This window comes from Lissotriton vulgaris, chromosome 5 (genome assembly GCF_964263255.1).
Source record: "Lissotriton vulgaris chromosome 5, aLisVul1.2, whole genome shotgun sequence".
NCBI classification, from domain to species: domain Eukaryota; kingdom Metazoa; phylum Chordata; class Amphibia; order Caudata; family Salamandridae; genus Lissotriton; species Lissotriton vulgaris.
Window position 1 is genome coordinate 601,865,768 of NC_141693.1, and position 16,659 is coordinate 601,882,426.

At 43.5% G+C, this 16,659-nt stretch overlaps 1 protein-coding gene across 4 annotated transcripts in view; it reads left to right on the top strand.

Moving 5' to 3' along the window:
* SGPL1 (sphingosine-1-phosphate lyase 1) overlaps nucleotides 1-16,659 on the top strand; it is a 490,430-nt gene that overhangs the window by 223,708 nt on the left and 250,063 nt on the right. For all 4 annotated transcript variants that reach the window (XR_015295917.1, XR_015295918.1, XR_015295919.1 and 1 more), the window contains exon 7: nucleotides 15,016-15,104. Coding sequence is in view for 1 of the 4 variants with exons in the window: in XM_086922046.1 (XP_086778172.1) it covers nucleotides 15,016-15,104 (89 nt within the window). In the remaining 3 variants the exon portion in view is untranslated. The remainder of the gene's footprint in view (nucleotides 1-15,015; nucleotides 15,105-16,659) is intronic.

The following is a 16,659-nucleotide window of genomic DNA, read 5'->3' on the forward strand; positions in this document are numbered from 1 at the left end:
TGTATATTAAATTATATTATCGCCGCCCTGCAGTTTCATGGATGGCATCTAGAGACAAAGGTATGTTTAGCCGCAGTGTTTACCCTGGGGGTCAAGTGATGTTTGTTGTGTTGTGCTAACCCTATCACTATCAACTAAAAAGCGGCCAATGGAAGTGAACCTATTTTAGTGGGGTCTTTTTTCTTGGAAGTGGGCAGTAAGTCTGGTGTTCGTCTTACCTCACCTGATCGTACTTCGATGCTCTGTGATCCTTACGCGCACTTTTCTACTCGTCATACCTACATACCTCTTTAAGCAGGGGCATGTGATCAGGTAAATGACTCCCTGGGAATTACAGTTGGTATGGGATCTCTGTTCCCAGGGAGTACGGAGGCCGAGATCGAGAGTTTTGGAGTTGCACGTCAGGTGACAGACGCTGCAAGAGCCACATCTAGTCTGGCCAGTCAATTTTGGTAAGCCTGTCAGTGTGTTAGTCTCCCTCACTCCTCCCAGGTCCCTGGGTCTAGTGTGTACTAGGAGATCCTTCAAGTTTTGGCTGCGCCTGAAGGAAAAGAGGGGTGTCTCCATCTTCAGCCCTCCCGTATTGAGAATTTTCCAGTGCTGTAGGACAAGACGTTTTATTTGGTGTGATGCCATGTTGAAGGTCGAGACAAACACTGGTTTTTTCGTTTCTGGTCTAACCGTTTTAGTGAGTAAAAACTCCTGGTTAGCATTAAGTGCACTTTTCTTAGCCTTCTTAATCACTCTCTGCGGGTAACCCCTATCGTGCAGTTTCTCTGTCAGGATTTCCGATTCGGCCAAAAAATCTTCCCTCTCCGAACAATTGCGGCGGATCCGAAAGAATTGGCCCACTGGTAAATTCTCCCGTAAGGAACGAGGGTGGAAACTCCCAAAAGCCAGTAAGGAGTTCTTATCTGTTGGTTTGGGGAAAACCTTGGTCTTCAGGGAACCATTAGAGGATTCGATCACCAGGTCTAAGAATGGTAAACAGGTTGTGCTGACAGTCGAAGTGAAGTGGAGGAACGGATTCTGGGCGTTGAGCCACTCCACTGCTTTGCCTTCTCTGCCCACATTTTGAAATACTACTTGAACAGGTGAAGGTCTGAAAAAGAAGTAGAAAAAACCCATTTCCCTGCACAATGCTATGTCTACATCTTTTGTAAATTACTGTAACCTGATTGTAATCTAGTGCTTCGAAAAGCACTTCTATCTTTTTTACGCACTGTACTTGCTGGTATACACCCGTTACAACGCATCTTTTACTCCGCACTACCATTTCAACGCGACTTTTACTCCGCATACCATTACAACGCATTGCGCTGGGGGGCGCTCTAGGATAGGGAATAAGTATAATTTACTATCCAACACCTTCCCTAGGGTCCACGGGGACTGGAGTTAGAATAGTAAATTATACTTACACCTATCCAGCACCCCAAAGCGCTATGCGTTGTAATGGTATGCGTTGTAAAAGTCGCGTTGTAACGGTATGCGGAGTAAAAGTATGCGGAGTAACATGGTACATCCTACTTGCTAGATGGTACCACTACCCAATTTAATGGTACTTAATTTGCCATCCCCAGAAAGATGTTAGTATGAGTTGTTTTTGCTGGAATTAGAACTTGTGGCCAAGCAGATCCAAGCTGGTGTCTGAATAAAGCTTATACCTCACTGAGCGACCTTGCCGGCAGAAGATACCAACTTCTGTCATTCTATCTGAGTCAGACTTCTAAATTGTAGCTGCCTAAATTACATCCCTTACAATATGGGTTTGTCTGGTGCCGACCTCAAGCTGAGCATTTAGCGCATGCTCCGCTTTCAGGCGTTTATTTTTCTGAAATGAATGGTTCCAGATGCATAGAAATGCGCGAGCAGTGGTTATTCGTATAGGTATTTCTGGCGCGTCAGGGTTTGAGTTGCACTTATTGTTTTTTATTTGAAAAGTGAAATACCGGTGCTAAAAGGTGTGGAGATGCACTAAACTCCACAGGGCAAGCGACAAAGCTCTCAACGGAAATTCTACTCCAAAGCACACGTTTCAAGTAAATTTGCGGTTCCCCTCTTGGTGGTTGGTAAACACAATAATAGAAAATACACAATTCTTTTCTCTGTTCTTTTGTTCTCGCTTTATTCTGGTTCTCTCGGCCACTACCAGTATGTAGCAGTGCCCAGTAGCGTTGGTCATCTGTGGAAGGGATGATGATGAGTCATGAGTCCAGAGTCATCATTAAATAACTAGTCGTCTCGGCTGATGCTGACTGGCTCTTTGGTCTGTTGCCCAGGGAGCCGCGGTTACTGGAGTTCCTTCCTCTAAAGCTGTGTCATTTTCTTTTGTTTGAAGACAGAGAATGGCTTTCTTCAGAAGTACAGGAAGTGACTGTCACGGACCATGGGCCGCACGTGATCACTAGTTTTGCATATAGTCCAACTCGCGCTTTCGGCAGAATGAATGATTCACTTTCACTTTTCTTTTCGTTTGTACACAAGGAACCACCACCATGCATTTGTTTGACCTTAGACAACTGTTTAAAATCAACTCATCTTAAAAGTAGCATGTCTGTATAAAGATAGTGCTTCTGATAATCAAACAGAGCAAAATGTTTGGTGGTCATTTAAAGGATGTATTCATTAATTTAATACGTATATAAAGCGGCAGTGGCTTGCCTTCCAGTCACATGATAGTGCTGTGGCTTAGACGGAGCTCTGCATGAAGGCACAGTCGCTGGAGATAAAGATCATTCGGGTGCAGCTCTAACTTTATAAAGGTCTTTCGACTGAGCTCTTGAATGGTTAATTTCTCACTTGTACCACTCGAGGTTCTGTTAAACTGAAGTTGTGGCTCTGCAACCTTCCTCTGCCTGGAATTTGAACTCCTAGTTTCCAGGCTCCGAATTTCAGCCACTTAAAAGCTCCTTCATTGTTCGACCTATATTTGTTTGATAGATACTGCTTGTGGATTGACCACCCACGAACATCTTGCTTGATTATAATTTAGCTTGAGTCGTAACTCTGGGCTCTCACCCTTGTTCAGCACTTTATTGCTATCTAACTACGTTTGCACTCTACAAATATCCCATAGATATAACGTATGTAATCTGGTCTTTTGTCCCAGTGGGCTTTCTACAGAGTACCTTCAACTTGATCGTTATGGCCTATTTGGAACCAGTGGAGTGATGGTTTTAGCCAGTACTGTTTTCAAAGGTTCAAACACAATTAGACTTCCCTAGTTTTGTAGTCTTTGCAACCTGGCGAGCGATTGTAAAGAAAGGAGCACAATAGAATAGATTTTGCTATAATCTAGGTGTGTCATCATAGAAATATACAAAAATAATTTAATAAACATTCTGCATGGAGTTGAGTTGACTAGAAAACCACAAACTGGCAGAGAGAAGAAAAAAAATGCCACTTGTTTATCTCTGTGGCTTTCCATGACTTGATTGTCCTTGGACCCTTCTGATCGCTGTAAAAAATCATTGTGCCCACCACTACTGGTCAATATAAGTCGCATCTCAGTCGATTTATTTATTGTGCCATTTTTTTTTTTTTAGAAAAATCACATTCTCATAGCTAGAATCAATGGGACCCTGATAAAATCAGATACTTTGAGATAGTGGAGGACATGGCACAAGCAGGCCATTAAAAATGGGAATGGTATCCAGAGTGATGTCAGGGATTATCATAATGTATTTGTTCACCAGCCGTGGAAAGAAAGTGTTAAACAAAAAATTATTCATAATGGCGCAGTGTTAAGAGTGTCCCAACGCAGATGCATATCTTAAGTGGTTAGATTGCATATAATGGAAAAATGCAGCAACAAAAGTCCCAAAGGAAAGCTACGATGTCAAACCACAGGCCATAACTGAGTAACCTGACCTTTTTGCTTTTGGAAATGAAAGAACAGACCGTTATCTTTTTGGAACTTTGGAAAAATAACATTTGGGCACCCTAAGTTATAGAGGTAAGACTATCCTCTTTACTGGGGATTCAGAAATGGAAAGAGGTAAAATAACAAAAGGGTAAACCGTGGCCTCCAGTGGATTTCAGGGACTTTGGTGGGTGAGAACATTGAGCTGAAGAAAAGTGAAATTTGAGCGGCGATGGATCGTTCTTGGAGGATAACGGTTTCTTTTTCCTTTAGTTTCCATTGTCTCTAGTCATATATGGTCTCATAGGTGTAGGAGAGTAGGGTCTGCTTCCTATGGTCACCCCCCACTTTTTGTTGTGATTCTCTGGTTTTTCGACTTTAATGTGGCTTTGGGCCTGCTAATCAGACCCATAGCCCAGCTGTTCTCTCTCTCAATTGATACCATGTACTTTAGGTACATACCAGATTGGGTATTGGGTCACCTCTGTGAGGCCCTGTATAGTGTACCATGGGTACCCAGGGCACAGGTGTATCCAAGGCCTACCAGGGGCTGCAGCATGTATTATGCCACCCTTGGCTGGCCCTCCAAACTGACACCACAGGCTGATCACTCAGTTTGGGTAAGGTGGTGTAATCACCCCTTACTTAGATATAGTATACCTATATCTACCTTTACATATAGACACATATACACATATAAGCCACTCCTATGGTAGGCCTCGACAATCCTGGAGGCAGAGTGCTTGGTTTTATGTGAGAGAGTGCCCTAGCATGAGCTGAGCCCATCTGCAGCTTTCGGAACCATCTTCTTATAGCTGTTCTAGGATATAGCCATTCCATATACTCTTAAGTGCATTATAATCCTCGCGGTTAATGCTAACTTTGGTTTGGCTTCATCAAAACATGTTGTGTAAGGTGTCAAACACTTTGCAATACTACCCCCTGCCAATTCTGGCGGCGGGGGTAGGATTCCACCCTTCTAGAGGGAAAAGACATGTATGTTACTGCTTTACCCGGTTAAAGTTAAACAGAGCCCTAGCATCATAAAATGGATGCTACTGCCACAGATAAAAGTCTGACCTCCTGCTGCTGGATGAAACTCGGGCAGGGGAGGCCTGGACAATAGGTTTCCTGTCCAGGGAGGTGCCAGCATCTCCCCCGACAGTCAGATGTGTATTGGGACAGGAAGGGCTGCATCAGCAGATGCTTTTTCAGACACTGCCTGGGGCACACAAGTTGCTCCATGCATAGCCCTGTTCAAACAGTTGCTGGGGCACTCCAGCCCCGCTCTGGCACGAAACTGGACAAAGGGAAAGGGGTGTAACCACTTCTTTCTCAGGTCCACCCATAGGAGGGACCTAGGCAGGTAATCCAGCCCCTTAGCTTAGTATAAGTATAGGAGCTGTGTCCCCAGGACTTTGGATTATCCTGGAAAGAAACTTTGATACAGAACTCTTAGACCTACGACATTCTATCCTGACTAGAAGACGGAAGACATCTCCCTTGTGGTCAAGTAGTGACCCCCCTGTGCAAACAGGCACCACCAGTAACTTGCGGTCTGTTTTTTCGACGCTCCCACCGGAACCCGAAGCCTCGGCGACACAGGAACTGGACTCTCAGACTTCTCTGACTCCGACCCACATCCACAGCAAAGCTGAGACCTGTGGCGGACACGAGAGGCGTGGGACCGGACACCCTGGACATCCTGCATTTTGCTAACAGCTCGACTACCGAGGTACCCTCGCAGTTGTGCATTGGGGTATGAGAAACCCCAGACCCGAGCACCATTTGCACCGAAGCTCAGCCCTCCACACTCCACAAGTGCCGCGTGGGGCCCGCTCTTGCTTTTCAGTTCGAGGCGTCTTCCCGGTTCCTTGCCCTCTCGCTAGTGAGCTCCTTGAAGACTTTCTTTTTGAACTAAACTGCTTTCCTAGTTGCTCCAGGCTTGCTCCAGCTTCCCTTCAAAGGAGAAACGCCACAGCCCTTGCTGGTCTGCAACAGAGCCAATCTCGTCATCCGGCGTGGGTTGCGGTTGCCAAGGCTTGTTGGGTCCAATCCGGATACTGACTCCGCAGTCAACTAGATCCATCGTGGGACAGCTCGTATCCAGCTCCTGGTAATCGTCGATGCCTCCTGGACCCCATGGCTGAAGAGACCAGCTCACCTTCAAGCACGCAACAACGCCTGGTTCCTTCCTGGTCACAGGCTAGTGACCCGACTCTGTCCCCTCTGCTTTCAGGTTCTTCACTTCACCGATCCACCATTGGATCCACCCGGACACGGTTCCTCTGGTCGCCTGCAGCACTTCTTTGCAGCTCTCCATAGAAAACAACGACGAAACCCGACACCAAAAGGCACGGATGCACCCAGCTTCCCTGGGTGAGGTAACACGAGTACCCCGGTGCTCCCGTGGGTCTTGACTCTCGGAGTGTCCTGGTCTAAAGGGGTTTTACCGTAGTCCATCTGGAAGTGTCCTTAAACTTTGTTCTCCATTATAGGTCAATTGTAACTCGCGACTGTGTTCAGACACTGCACGCATCTCCCGTGGGCCTCCCACTTCCTAACCTTTGGTTGTTTAGTGTAGACCCAGCGATTCTACAGGCCCTAGGCCTGCTGACTAACTCTCTCATGATTTTTATACCACTTCTTTAGTATATGGTTTGTGAGGACCCTAGGGCATAGCTGTATTTGTTCAACGTATCGTATGCTAATTGAGCAACTTGTGATGTACTTCGATCTCTGACCTCCTAAAGAGTGCAGAGGGGTTGTGTTAGAAATAGAAATACATATATATTTGATATATATCTTGTGTGCAATGTTCCCTCTAATTTTTTTCCTCTGTGTGCGGCAGTGGAGGGTCTCTGTGCGCTGCAACCATGGCTATGTGCGCCAGAAACCAGACAACGCGCGTGTGCCGTGCCAAATATCACTCTAAATATTTACTTAAAAAAGTGAAAAGATGATGAATTTTCACACATACAGCGCCACGTTAAGAGTCTTAAGGTCGGTTTGCAAATTGGATAAACACACCATTACATGAATTAGTTACACAGACAAGTACACTTCAGGTTTAGAAAAGCACAAGACTCCAGTGGTGGTACCATCATTAGATTTTACTAAATATTCTTAACTGGAGCACTGTTCATTGGGTGGGGAAATATTGAGAGCCTATACAATATCACATGTACACAATAAGTTACAAAATTATATAACATATTTACAATTTGATGTGAGAGCTGCTGAGTAATGTTGGCCTATTCCACCAGAGATAGTTTGTAAAAAGTAGACATCCAGGCAAACATGGACTGTGGGAGAGAGCCGTTCAGACATGTCAAGTGGCATCACTAGATGGGTGACAGGGTTGCTTCTCCCGGCGATCCAAGCGCTGCTAGCACCACTGCATGGTGGTAAATTAAAATTTATCATGATGCTACGACTGACGGACCCAACCCTACGGACCGCAGCGCATTTGAAGCCCCTGTGCAGCAGTGGTGCCTGCTGCTGATGCCTCGGGAGGTTCACCATGCACGTTTGCTGAATGTTGAAGGACTGTTTGAGGTACAATGGCCAGGAGTCTGAGGAGACAGGCGGGCGACTGGGCTGTAAATTGAATTGCTGTGGCAAGCCTAGCAAGTAAGTGATAGTGTTGCTGCGGGACTCAGTGCCAGCCAAGTGTTAGCTTTTTAAATGCAGCGCGATCAGCTGCCTGCGGGTTGGTGCCTGGACTGGAGTCTAATCTTCTGTTTTACATGAATCATGTAAAACAGAAAATGAGACTCCTGTCCTAGGTTCTGTGACCTTCCACATAGGTCCGTCTTTTTGGAATGTTTTCACGTTAATGTTTTGCAGCTACACTCAAGCATTCAGGCCTATACAAATAAAAAGAGAACTTGTTATTTAACTTTCTCTGTTCTCAACTTGCCTGTTAACAACAAAACTATTAAAGTTTATAACCGAATCAGAATAAAAAGAGAATTACACGTTTCCAGGATGAATAGCAAGGTACATGCAACAGAGTATACACCAAAACATATTTAGAAGTATCATTGTCTTCAACAATTTGTTTAAAAAATGCAGTACTTTCGGAAAAATAAATATTTAAAAGCATTTATTTCAAGGTAATAGCTTTCCTTCTGATGTTTTCGATACCTAATTTTCAAAAGCTGTACTTTGGCTTCTTATGACTGGACTGTTTACCCTGTAGGGGTCGCAATGCTGAGGTACAGGAAACGTTCGACTGTCTCTTCTTTAATAGCAAATACACAGTAGGCAAACCATCCTAATGAGGTGACATCTGTGTGTGAAGGTGGCTATGACTGTCATATGGTACGGTAGCCAGATGCACTGTTTGTGATGGTTTGTGCTTTGGCTTCTCAGCACAGTTTGATCAAAGGCAGGATGAGGTGGTTCTGCTTAAGTCCACCCATGGGAGATCTAGCCTATTTTTATGGGAGGGGGGCGCGTTATGGAAGATGAGGCTCATTTCCAGACAGCGTGGCCTCTCACGTCCTGTTTGGTACAGTCGAGTCCAACAGTGCCCTTCATTTCTGATGCTTTGGTGCAGTTTTAAGATATTCTTGCAGTTTCTTGATGATCAAATGGGTGTATTTTGCGATATTCATATGTTCCCTCATCTTTATTGCTTTATTTCGCTCGCAAGAACGTGTCACTCATAGTCATTTAAATGTCACTCGTAATTACAGTGAAATTATGAAAATGTCACACAGAGATCTGAAACATTGGCAGCTATGGGAAAGGGTAAAGTTTTATCGCACCGAATCGTTTACTTGGTGGCCTAATCTGAACCCAAAAATGAATCAGTAACTAAATACTGGTTTACAATTTAACTTCCAAAGCGGTTGGAACATCGCAGTATTCGGCAAATAAACGATCATTACTTCCGTTTGTTTCCAAATTAGTTCACTGCAAATTTCTGAAAGGGGCTGAGATTAACAGGGATATTTAAATAAATTAAACACAATCTGCCCGCAGCCTCGCGTTTCTACCACAATAATGCAGTAAGTTTAAAAACACCGCTTGTGGGCTTTTTAGGGTAGTCTGCCCGGTTTGCAGACTTGCTGTATTATTTTGTTAGTAACGCGAGGCTGCGGGCAGATTGAGTGCGTTTGTTAAAGTATCCATGTTAATCGCAGCACCTTCACGAGCTGCGATTAACATGGATATCTAAATAAAAGAAAACAATCTGCCCGCAGCCTCACTTTACTTCCAAAATAATGCAGCAAGTCTGCAAATCGGGCAGATTTCCCTAAAAAGCCCACAAGAGGTGTTTTTAAACTTAGTGCATTGTTTTGTAAGTAAAGCGAGGCTGCGGGCAGATTGAGTGCTCTTGTTAAAGTATCCCTGTTAATCGCAGCTCGTGAAGGGGCTGCGATTAACATCGATACTTTAACAAAAGCACTCAATCTGCCCGCAGCCTCGCTTTACAAATATAAAACCAACAGTGCGTGCACTACAGGGCGGCAAAACAAAAGCGAGCCCAGCTAAAACAAAAGGCCAGCAAGTGGCCACATTAGAACATTTACCTCCGCTCCCCAGTAATATGTCACTCCAAAGTGGTCACTTCCACCGCCGTCGTCCACAATAAGGAAATGCCCGTTTTTTTCGCGCCGCGCGCCTTTTAAAAGCGGCGGCGGCGCGAATACTCTCACGGGATGTGCCCTCTGTGCCCTCTGTGCGCGCTCCACACATGGGACTGCGCGCTAGGGGGTAGGGAAGTGCGCGCGCGCGCGCGCGTGGCCGCGCGCGTTCGTGGGAACAGTGCTTGTGTGGTGTCCTTTCATTTGGTATTCAAGGGATTATAATTGGTAAAACAGCTTGCTTTACATGCTCTCTGAAGTCTTAGCTTAAGACTGCTGGTCCATGCTACCACTAGGATAGCGTGTCTATAAGGTTGACTTTACAACCACCATCAATAAGGGTCGATTAGACTGGTGAAAGGTGCCCACTAGAATAGTGGACATCACACGCCAGGCTAACTTCTCACAATAGGTACTCCAAAAGCACTGAAAACTCTCTAGAAAGATCTTGAAATGGCAGTTGACATCCTTGCAAAATATCTGACAATAAATGGTTTTCCGCTGAGGCTCCTAAAGGTGTGTAAGCAGAGTTGAAATGAGAGAATGCTTGTTAGGATGTTAGTGGTTTTATCTTGTGATCCACAAAGGAAGGGGCTGATAGTCTGCCTCCATCTCCATTGCCATAAGTCGGTTCTGTGCAACGCGGTCCTGGGACCCATCTGGTTTAGAGGCAGCAGACAGACTATTGAACTGCATAGATTACTTAGCGTAAACTAGTGGGGGGGGAGGGGGGTGTAGCTCACAAGCCTTCTCACAGGCTGTGGCTTTTCATCTCCTAAACCCATTAGAGCCAGACCACAGATTGTTTTGGTTTATCCTGATTCTCATAGATTTGGTGACAACCTAGGAATGTCAGAAGTGATGCAACTAGTATTCCACAGTAAACAAAACGCTGGGCGCTTGCTTAGTGATGGAAATATGGCCTCTCATGCTTCCTTTACTCTCCAAGGAACTAGGTTTAGCTACCAAGGCTTGGTTCAAAGGAGGTGGTTGGAAGCTTGAAACTGGGTATAATAAAACATATTTTCAACAAAGACAAAATGCCCCCCCACAGTTGTTGTTCTTGTGTTACAAACCAGCGCTTACAAAATCTTTGAAAAACGTAGTTTTATAAATTTAACCACATCGCTGCTGTGGTTATTTTTCCCCTGTGCTGCAAATTGCCATTTTGCTGGTGTCATGACGAGCTCAGCTCGTCATCAGCACAGCTCAACTGTGCCTCATGACGAGCTGAGCTCGTCATGAGCATGGAAGGGGTTAAATATAGTAAATAAAGTAACCAATCAAAACAACAAAATGCATGTTTGTACAGACGTCGCACTTAAAATGAACATTGCTTGCACGTTACCTGGTGGAAGCTAGTGGGTTTGGAGAAAGGTGGGGGCGGGCACGGCTGACACAAAAGTGTGCCAAGGCACACATTGGCATGCAGAGTAAATGTGCTCACCAGATGTCAACACTTATTTCACCCACACTAAGGGATGGATGGTTTTTGGGTACCACTCAAGTCTCTCGTCAAGGTTAGAAACTCTGCTTGTCAATCGGTGTCCTGCTCTCTGAACGTCTTGTTCTTGCTGGGCCTTCCACTTTAAGTCAGTCTAAAGGCAAACCTGCAGCGCTTCAGCAGGCCATTAGTCTTGTTTTTAGCCTAGAGGATGTACATCTTTCCTGAGCTGAAGTGCAGCTTCAGCTTATGTTTCCCTTGGTTATAGCGTCTGCACCCATTAAACTATAAAATGCAGTCACCAACCAGGACCTGTACTGAGGGTGCTCTTCTTAGAGACTACAGGGTGGTGAAAATAAGTTAGTATATTCCTGGACTTAGAGTAAGCAACTAGTCAGTCTTCACACTAAGCACAATATCTAGAGTTTTAGGTCACTCAACCATAGCCAACATTAAAAAAAACACCACAGAATTATTTGTCCAGATGGAAAAGTTGCACAGGTAGCCGCTAATTTACATCACACAAGTTTACAAAGTTGTTACAAAACATGAATGATGTTTAATGACAGAAGCTACCACTGCTACTGTAAATAGCCAAATCCTGAAGAGAATTGATTATTGGTGCCAGTGAACGCTACAATCGGTAACAGAAGTTAATGAGTAATCATGGGATCAGCATCAACCGAGATTGCACAAAAGTACATGTTTCTTCCTAATGATCTAGAACGCAGTGGCAACACATAAGATAAACAATTGTGTACTTGACCCTGGACCAGTGTGTAATTCTCAAAGTTCCATTAGAAAGACGTTTTCCGGTATGAATTTTCAAGTGTGGCCTATTGGACTGTTCTGTTAGACTTTTCTCTATCCGTCTGTGTTTCGAATGCAGTTTGATCATGGGCTCCATATGATGCCTTAATGGGGTTCTGAGTCTGACTGCAGGAATCAGTGTACCCTGTCCTCCTTAAACCCCATGGCTCCCTCTTAATTGACACCTACAAATACAGCTTGTTGTTTCGAACTCCAGAATGTCCGATGGGGTATCGTGGATTGGCTCCTGACTTCCTAACCTCCAGCGTTTTGAGTTGCATTCAGTCAAGGATAGTTTTTTCATTCAGTCCAAAAACCCACAGGTAAGATGGTGTGATACTGTGAACAGAGGCACCTGGACCCCTTCATTATACATCTTCCACACCATAGGAGTACACTCTTGACACCATGCAATGGTCAGTTTCAACAAGTGGGAGAATATTTATCAATTAAGAAGAGCTGCCGGATGATGCCCAGGACAAATGAGTAGTATGGCAGTGAATAAGGAATTACAGTCGGAGAACTTACTGGGGTGGATGTAAGTCGTCCTAGGGTTGGCGGTAAAGTGGGTTCTGCTATAAGACGAGTACTCCTTAAGCGTAAGTTATTAGATACCTTTCCTTTGTTGCCCTCGATGTTGAGCACTGAAAGAATTCTTCGCTGGGGGTGCTTATGAAAATGGGATTTAACTCTTGAAAGCCTGGTGGCATCATCTCCCTCCTTGCTTCCCCATTTATTTTTGTTGATGATTAGGTCTGACTGAAGGCATCTTTAATGTGTTTGAGATTCATGTAATCGCCTAAAAAGTGTTTTAAAAAAACAGTATAGACTAGGGATATGGCTCAATCCTTTTGCTGATATTCATTGAGAGTTTGATCGGGAAGCAGGTGTGTTAACCTGCCTGTGAAGTTGCTCCATTGTTTGTTATTGATTGTCATTGTTAACGCAAAGTGCGTCAAATAAAGTAGGGAGGAACTTTGCATGGTGAAAGATATCAAAGGTGGGGTTTTACATTGTGAACTCTCTGAAAAATGAAACTGTGAGCTCTGACAAGTAAAGTTTTTATACTGTGAGTTCTTGGACAAATGCAATAAGGGGATTTACATTGTGAACTGGCACATTCAGTGGGAAAAGTTTTTCATTGTGACCTCTGGCAAGCACACCAAGAAGCTGTGTTTTATCGTAAAAAATTGCGATTGTTTTATGTTGTGTAACACAGACTCCTTCCACAGATCTCCAGTTCAAGTAGGATTGGAGTGGTCTGGTTTTCATCATTAAATTTGTAATTTCAAAATGAATGGTGGGGTATTGATTATTAAGCAGTGTTCTATGTTCTGTTCATTTTGAGTTTTTAACCTACACCACCAGTCTGAGACACATTTGGACTACACTTCGTAGCTACTTTGAGGGTCAAATGCTAGAGGGATGTGCTTAGTTTTCAGTTTTGTTCTATTTGTAGGCTGGTCACAATGACCCCATAGGTAAGAGAGTTCTGTTTTCACAATTGGAGCCCAGTAATTCCTTATTGCCATTGAACAACATCCACCCCCAATTCTCATATTTCCTGAAGAAATGCAAGAGATAAACATTATTCCCACTGCTTAGACAAAACCTTGTGTTTTTATCATATTAGGCAGTTCATCAGATACTTAGACATGTGCCTGTTTCTCTTAAGCTAGGTTTGCCCAATCTAGTTCATATCCATCACAAATCAAAAATGGGTCTCAAAACTGATGGATATTTTTGTTCTAATGATTCCCTGTTATGGCATCAATTTCTTCCATTCTAAGGATCACACATGGCCAGCACATATTTTTCCAACCAACATGTTGCTTCATAGAGGCCAATCCCATCCCATCCCATGCTATGCTTTCATCACTTTTTTTCCTTTAAAAGTGTCTTCATTATGCTTCCCGGCACTATGCTGAATACATAGTTGAGAAACTTCTAAAGGATTTATTCGGTGGACCATAGCTATGCTACCATGCCTTTTGATTTGTCATCCATTGGTAATCAAATTACAGACCGTGTCCTTAATCCCATGAAGTGAAATGACCTTTGCCATTTACATTCCTAATGTGGCACTGGTCGGCATCTTTGTCACACAGTTGCTTTGAACAGAAATACTTTCTGGCTCCCCGTTTTCTTAAGTGTAAAATAAATGTTTGACCGGTGATGAGAGGAACGAACTTTCAGCACAATGATTAATTAAATATGCCTTTTCTGTCTTCTCGAAAGCAGCCCTTGTCTATTCAACCTCTTTTATTTAAGCCTAAAGCACAATATAGAAGGGTAGAGGGTAAGCATAGGCTTAAGTTTGAATAACCTTAAATCTGAGAGACATTTGTTATTGTAACAGCTGTAGTTTTAATACTATGAGGGTATGGGCAATCAAAAAACTTCTTAAACAGCAGTATTAACATCCAATTGTATTGAAGGCGTTAAGGAAAGCGTATTTTCGGCAGCTTTAATTTTTTAACAATCGGTCCAATGGGTCTGAATTTGATCCTAGATATTCGGTCATAATAGCACCATGTAGGAGTGTTTTGATCTGTTACATTTTTGAGGCTACTGAGAGTATCCCAAATCTCAACTTGTGCTAGGCCATAGGGTGTTTTGTTCACATTTTTCCTGCTTCTTGGGTCGTGTATGGACCAGTTGCCCCCACTATGCACCCAAGTAGCGAGTTTTTAACCATAGCCAAGGCACCCAATAATGAAGGAAAACTGCGGTGTCCTTCAGGTATTTTTATCTGTCAAACAGGATCACATCAGCAGTACTATCTAAAGTGCTCCCTAGAACATGATTGAGCCCATCCTGATTTATAGGGAACAGGCTGAGACCCAATAATGTAGCTTGACAGCAATAGGATAAGTAAGGGTCTCTTAAAAAAATCTGTCTCTATCGGAAGGACTCTGGCTGAGCTATGGCTCGGTTCATGGGGTGGCAGGATACCGGTGTTATTTGGAGGTCTAGAAAGAGAGGCAACATCATGAATCCCTATATCTGCCTAAAGAAATACCCCTCTGCCCTCTCCAGACATTTCTCTAAGTAATAAAAAGCAGTAGATAGCAAAGGCGACAGGCTTCCCCTTCGTTCAGAAAATAGGTTCAGAGATGGTTTTCTTCTTTTAGAAGTGGAGCGTCTTCCTATTCATGTGGCAAAAAGTTCACTTATCACTTACGTTGTTGTAAATTGGTTTTCAGTGTTTTGAAACAGTTTTCTTGAAGCTGATGTATGGCAGCGAGGCATTCTAAGGAAACCTTTATTTAATTATTCTCATTTTTGTTTATCTTGTTTAGGTGACCTCTGGTGGAACTGAGAGCATCTTGATGGCCTGCAAGGCATACCGGGACATGGCCTTCGAAAATGGGATCAAGAAGCCAGAAATGTATGCAACATTTTTCTTTTAATACAGGTTTTGATGTTAATTTTTTTAATACTAGTGGAAGAAAACTAGGTGTTTCTGAACCGATCGAATCATCAAAAACTTGGGCTGTACGTTTTATGTTTGTAAAAACTATTGGTTTCTACTTAGATCGTGTAAGAGTATTCTGGACTTGCGAAGGAATTTTGAGATGCACGGGACCTAAACGAGGCACAAATATATTCAAAGACTTCTCTTTTCTTTATTATATGATTTAACAGTCCTAGGCCTTTCACTCCAAGATGGTATTTATGCCAAAGAAATTCAGGGCCATATCAGCATCAATAAGTGTTCTGTGGCACACAACTATATTATTATTTAAAAAAAAATAACTTTGACCTATGGATATCATCTTCAAAGCTATTCATATTCAATGCCACCAGGATTCTGGAGGCTGAAGGAATGGAATGTAGAAGTTAGGGTACATGCATATCGCCCAATGCAATGACCTGCATTTCTAGTCCCAAAGCTCACATTCCTAGAATCCATTATGCCTCCTTTGTCTCTGTACACTCGGACGAAAGAAACTGGGCTAATGCAGAGAATATTTTCCTGTGGTGGGTGGGGCGAATGGACACCTAAGTTCCAAATAGAGTTGTTTAAGCTTTGGAAAAAGGTCTGTGAGCTCTACTTGACTTGAGATAACAATCAATTTGTCAGGTGAAAGGACAATAGGAGGAATTAAAATGCATGAGTCCCAACATTGAGTAACCCTTATTCAGTCTCGTCGTACCAGTGACTGCTCTAAATTAGTTCTGCTTTTAAAAGCCTGCTTTGTTTCTAAATTTTTCAGTGTGAATGGTCCAAAGTCTCTTTTCTTGTGTTACCAGCCATAACATATCAGTTCTTGTTTTTTCATACAAGGATATTATCAAATGTGGCCTACCCTCTCTGATGACGTTTTCTTGATTTGGACCACACCAATTTCCCAATTATTATCTATTGGGAAGGAGCCAGGGGTCTTGGTTTTTCAAAACCTTATTTTTGGTGCCTAGCTTTCACTTACATTGCTAAAACCTCATTCTAACCATGCTTAAAATGTGAAGGCTTGTTTCTCGACTACCCAGAGTGATACTGTTGGACTTGGCCCTTTTGCAGGGTCATCCCTGAACTTTTTGCCTTCCTCCTGTATTTTGTCTGACCTGTTTTTGTTGGTTTTATGACTCTGGGCACTTTACCACTGCTGATCCGTGCTAAAGTGCATATGCTCTCTATTGTGAATTGATGTATGGATTAGTGACTCCATGATTGGCTGGTTTGGTTAACATGTCAAACCCTAGTACAGTGCATGGAGTGTGTCATGGGCTTATAAACCAAATGCTGCTATTGGGCTTGCAGAGCTGGTTGTGCCACCCACAGAAGCAGCCTGTAAAAGTGTGTCTAAGGCTTGCCATTGCAGAGCCTGTGTGCAGTCTGGCACTGCCATGCTGACTGGGCAAGTGCACCCACTTTCCAGTCCCTAAACCTTCCCTTTTCTTCATATCAGACACCACTATGGTAGGCCCAAGGGCAGGGTGCT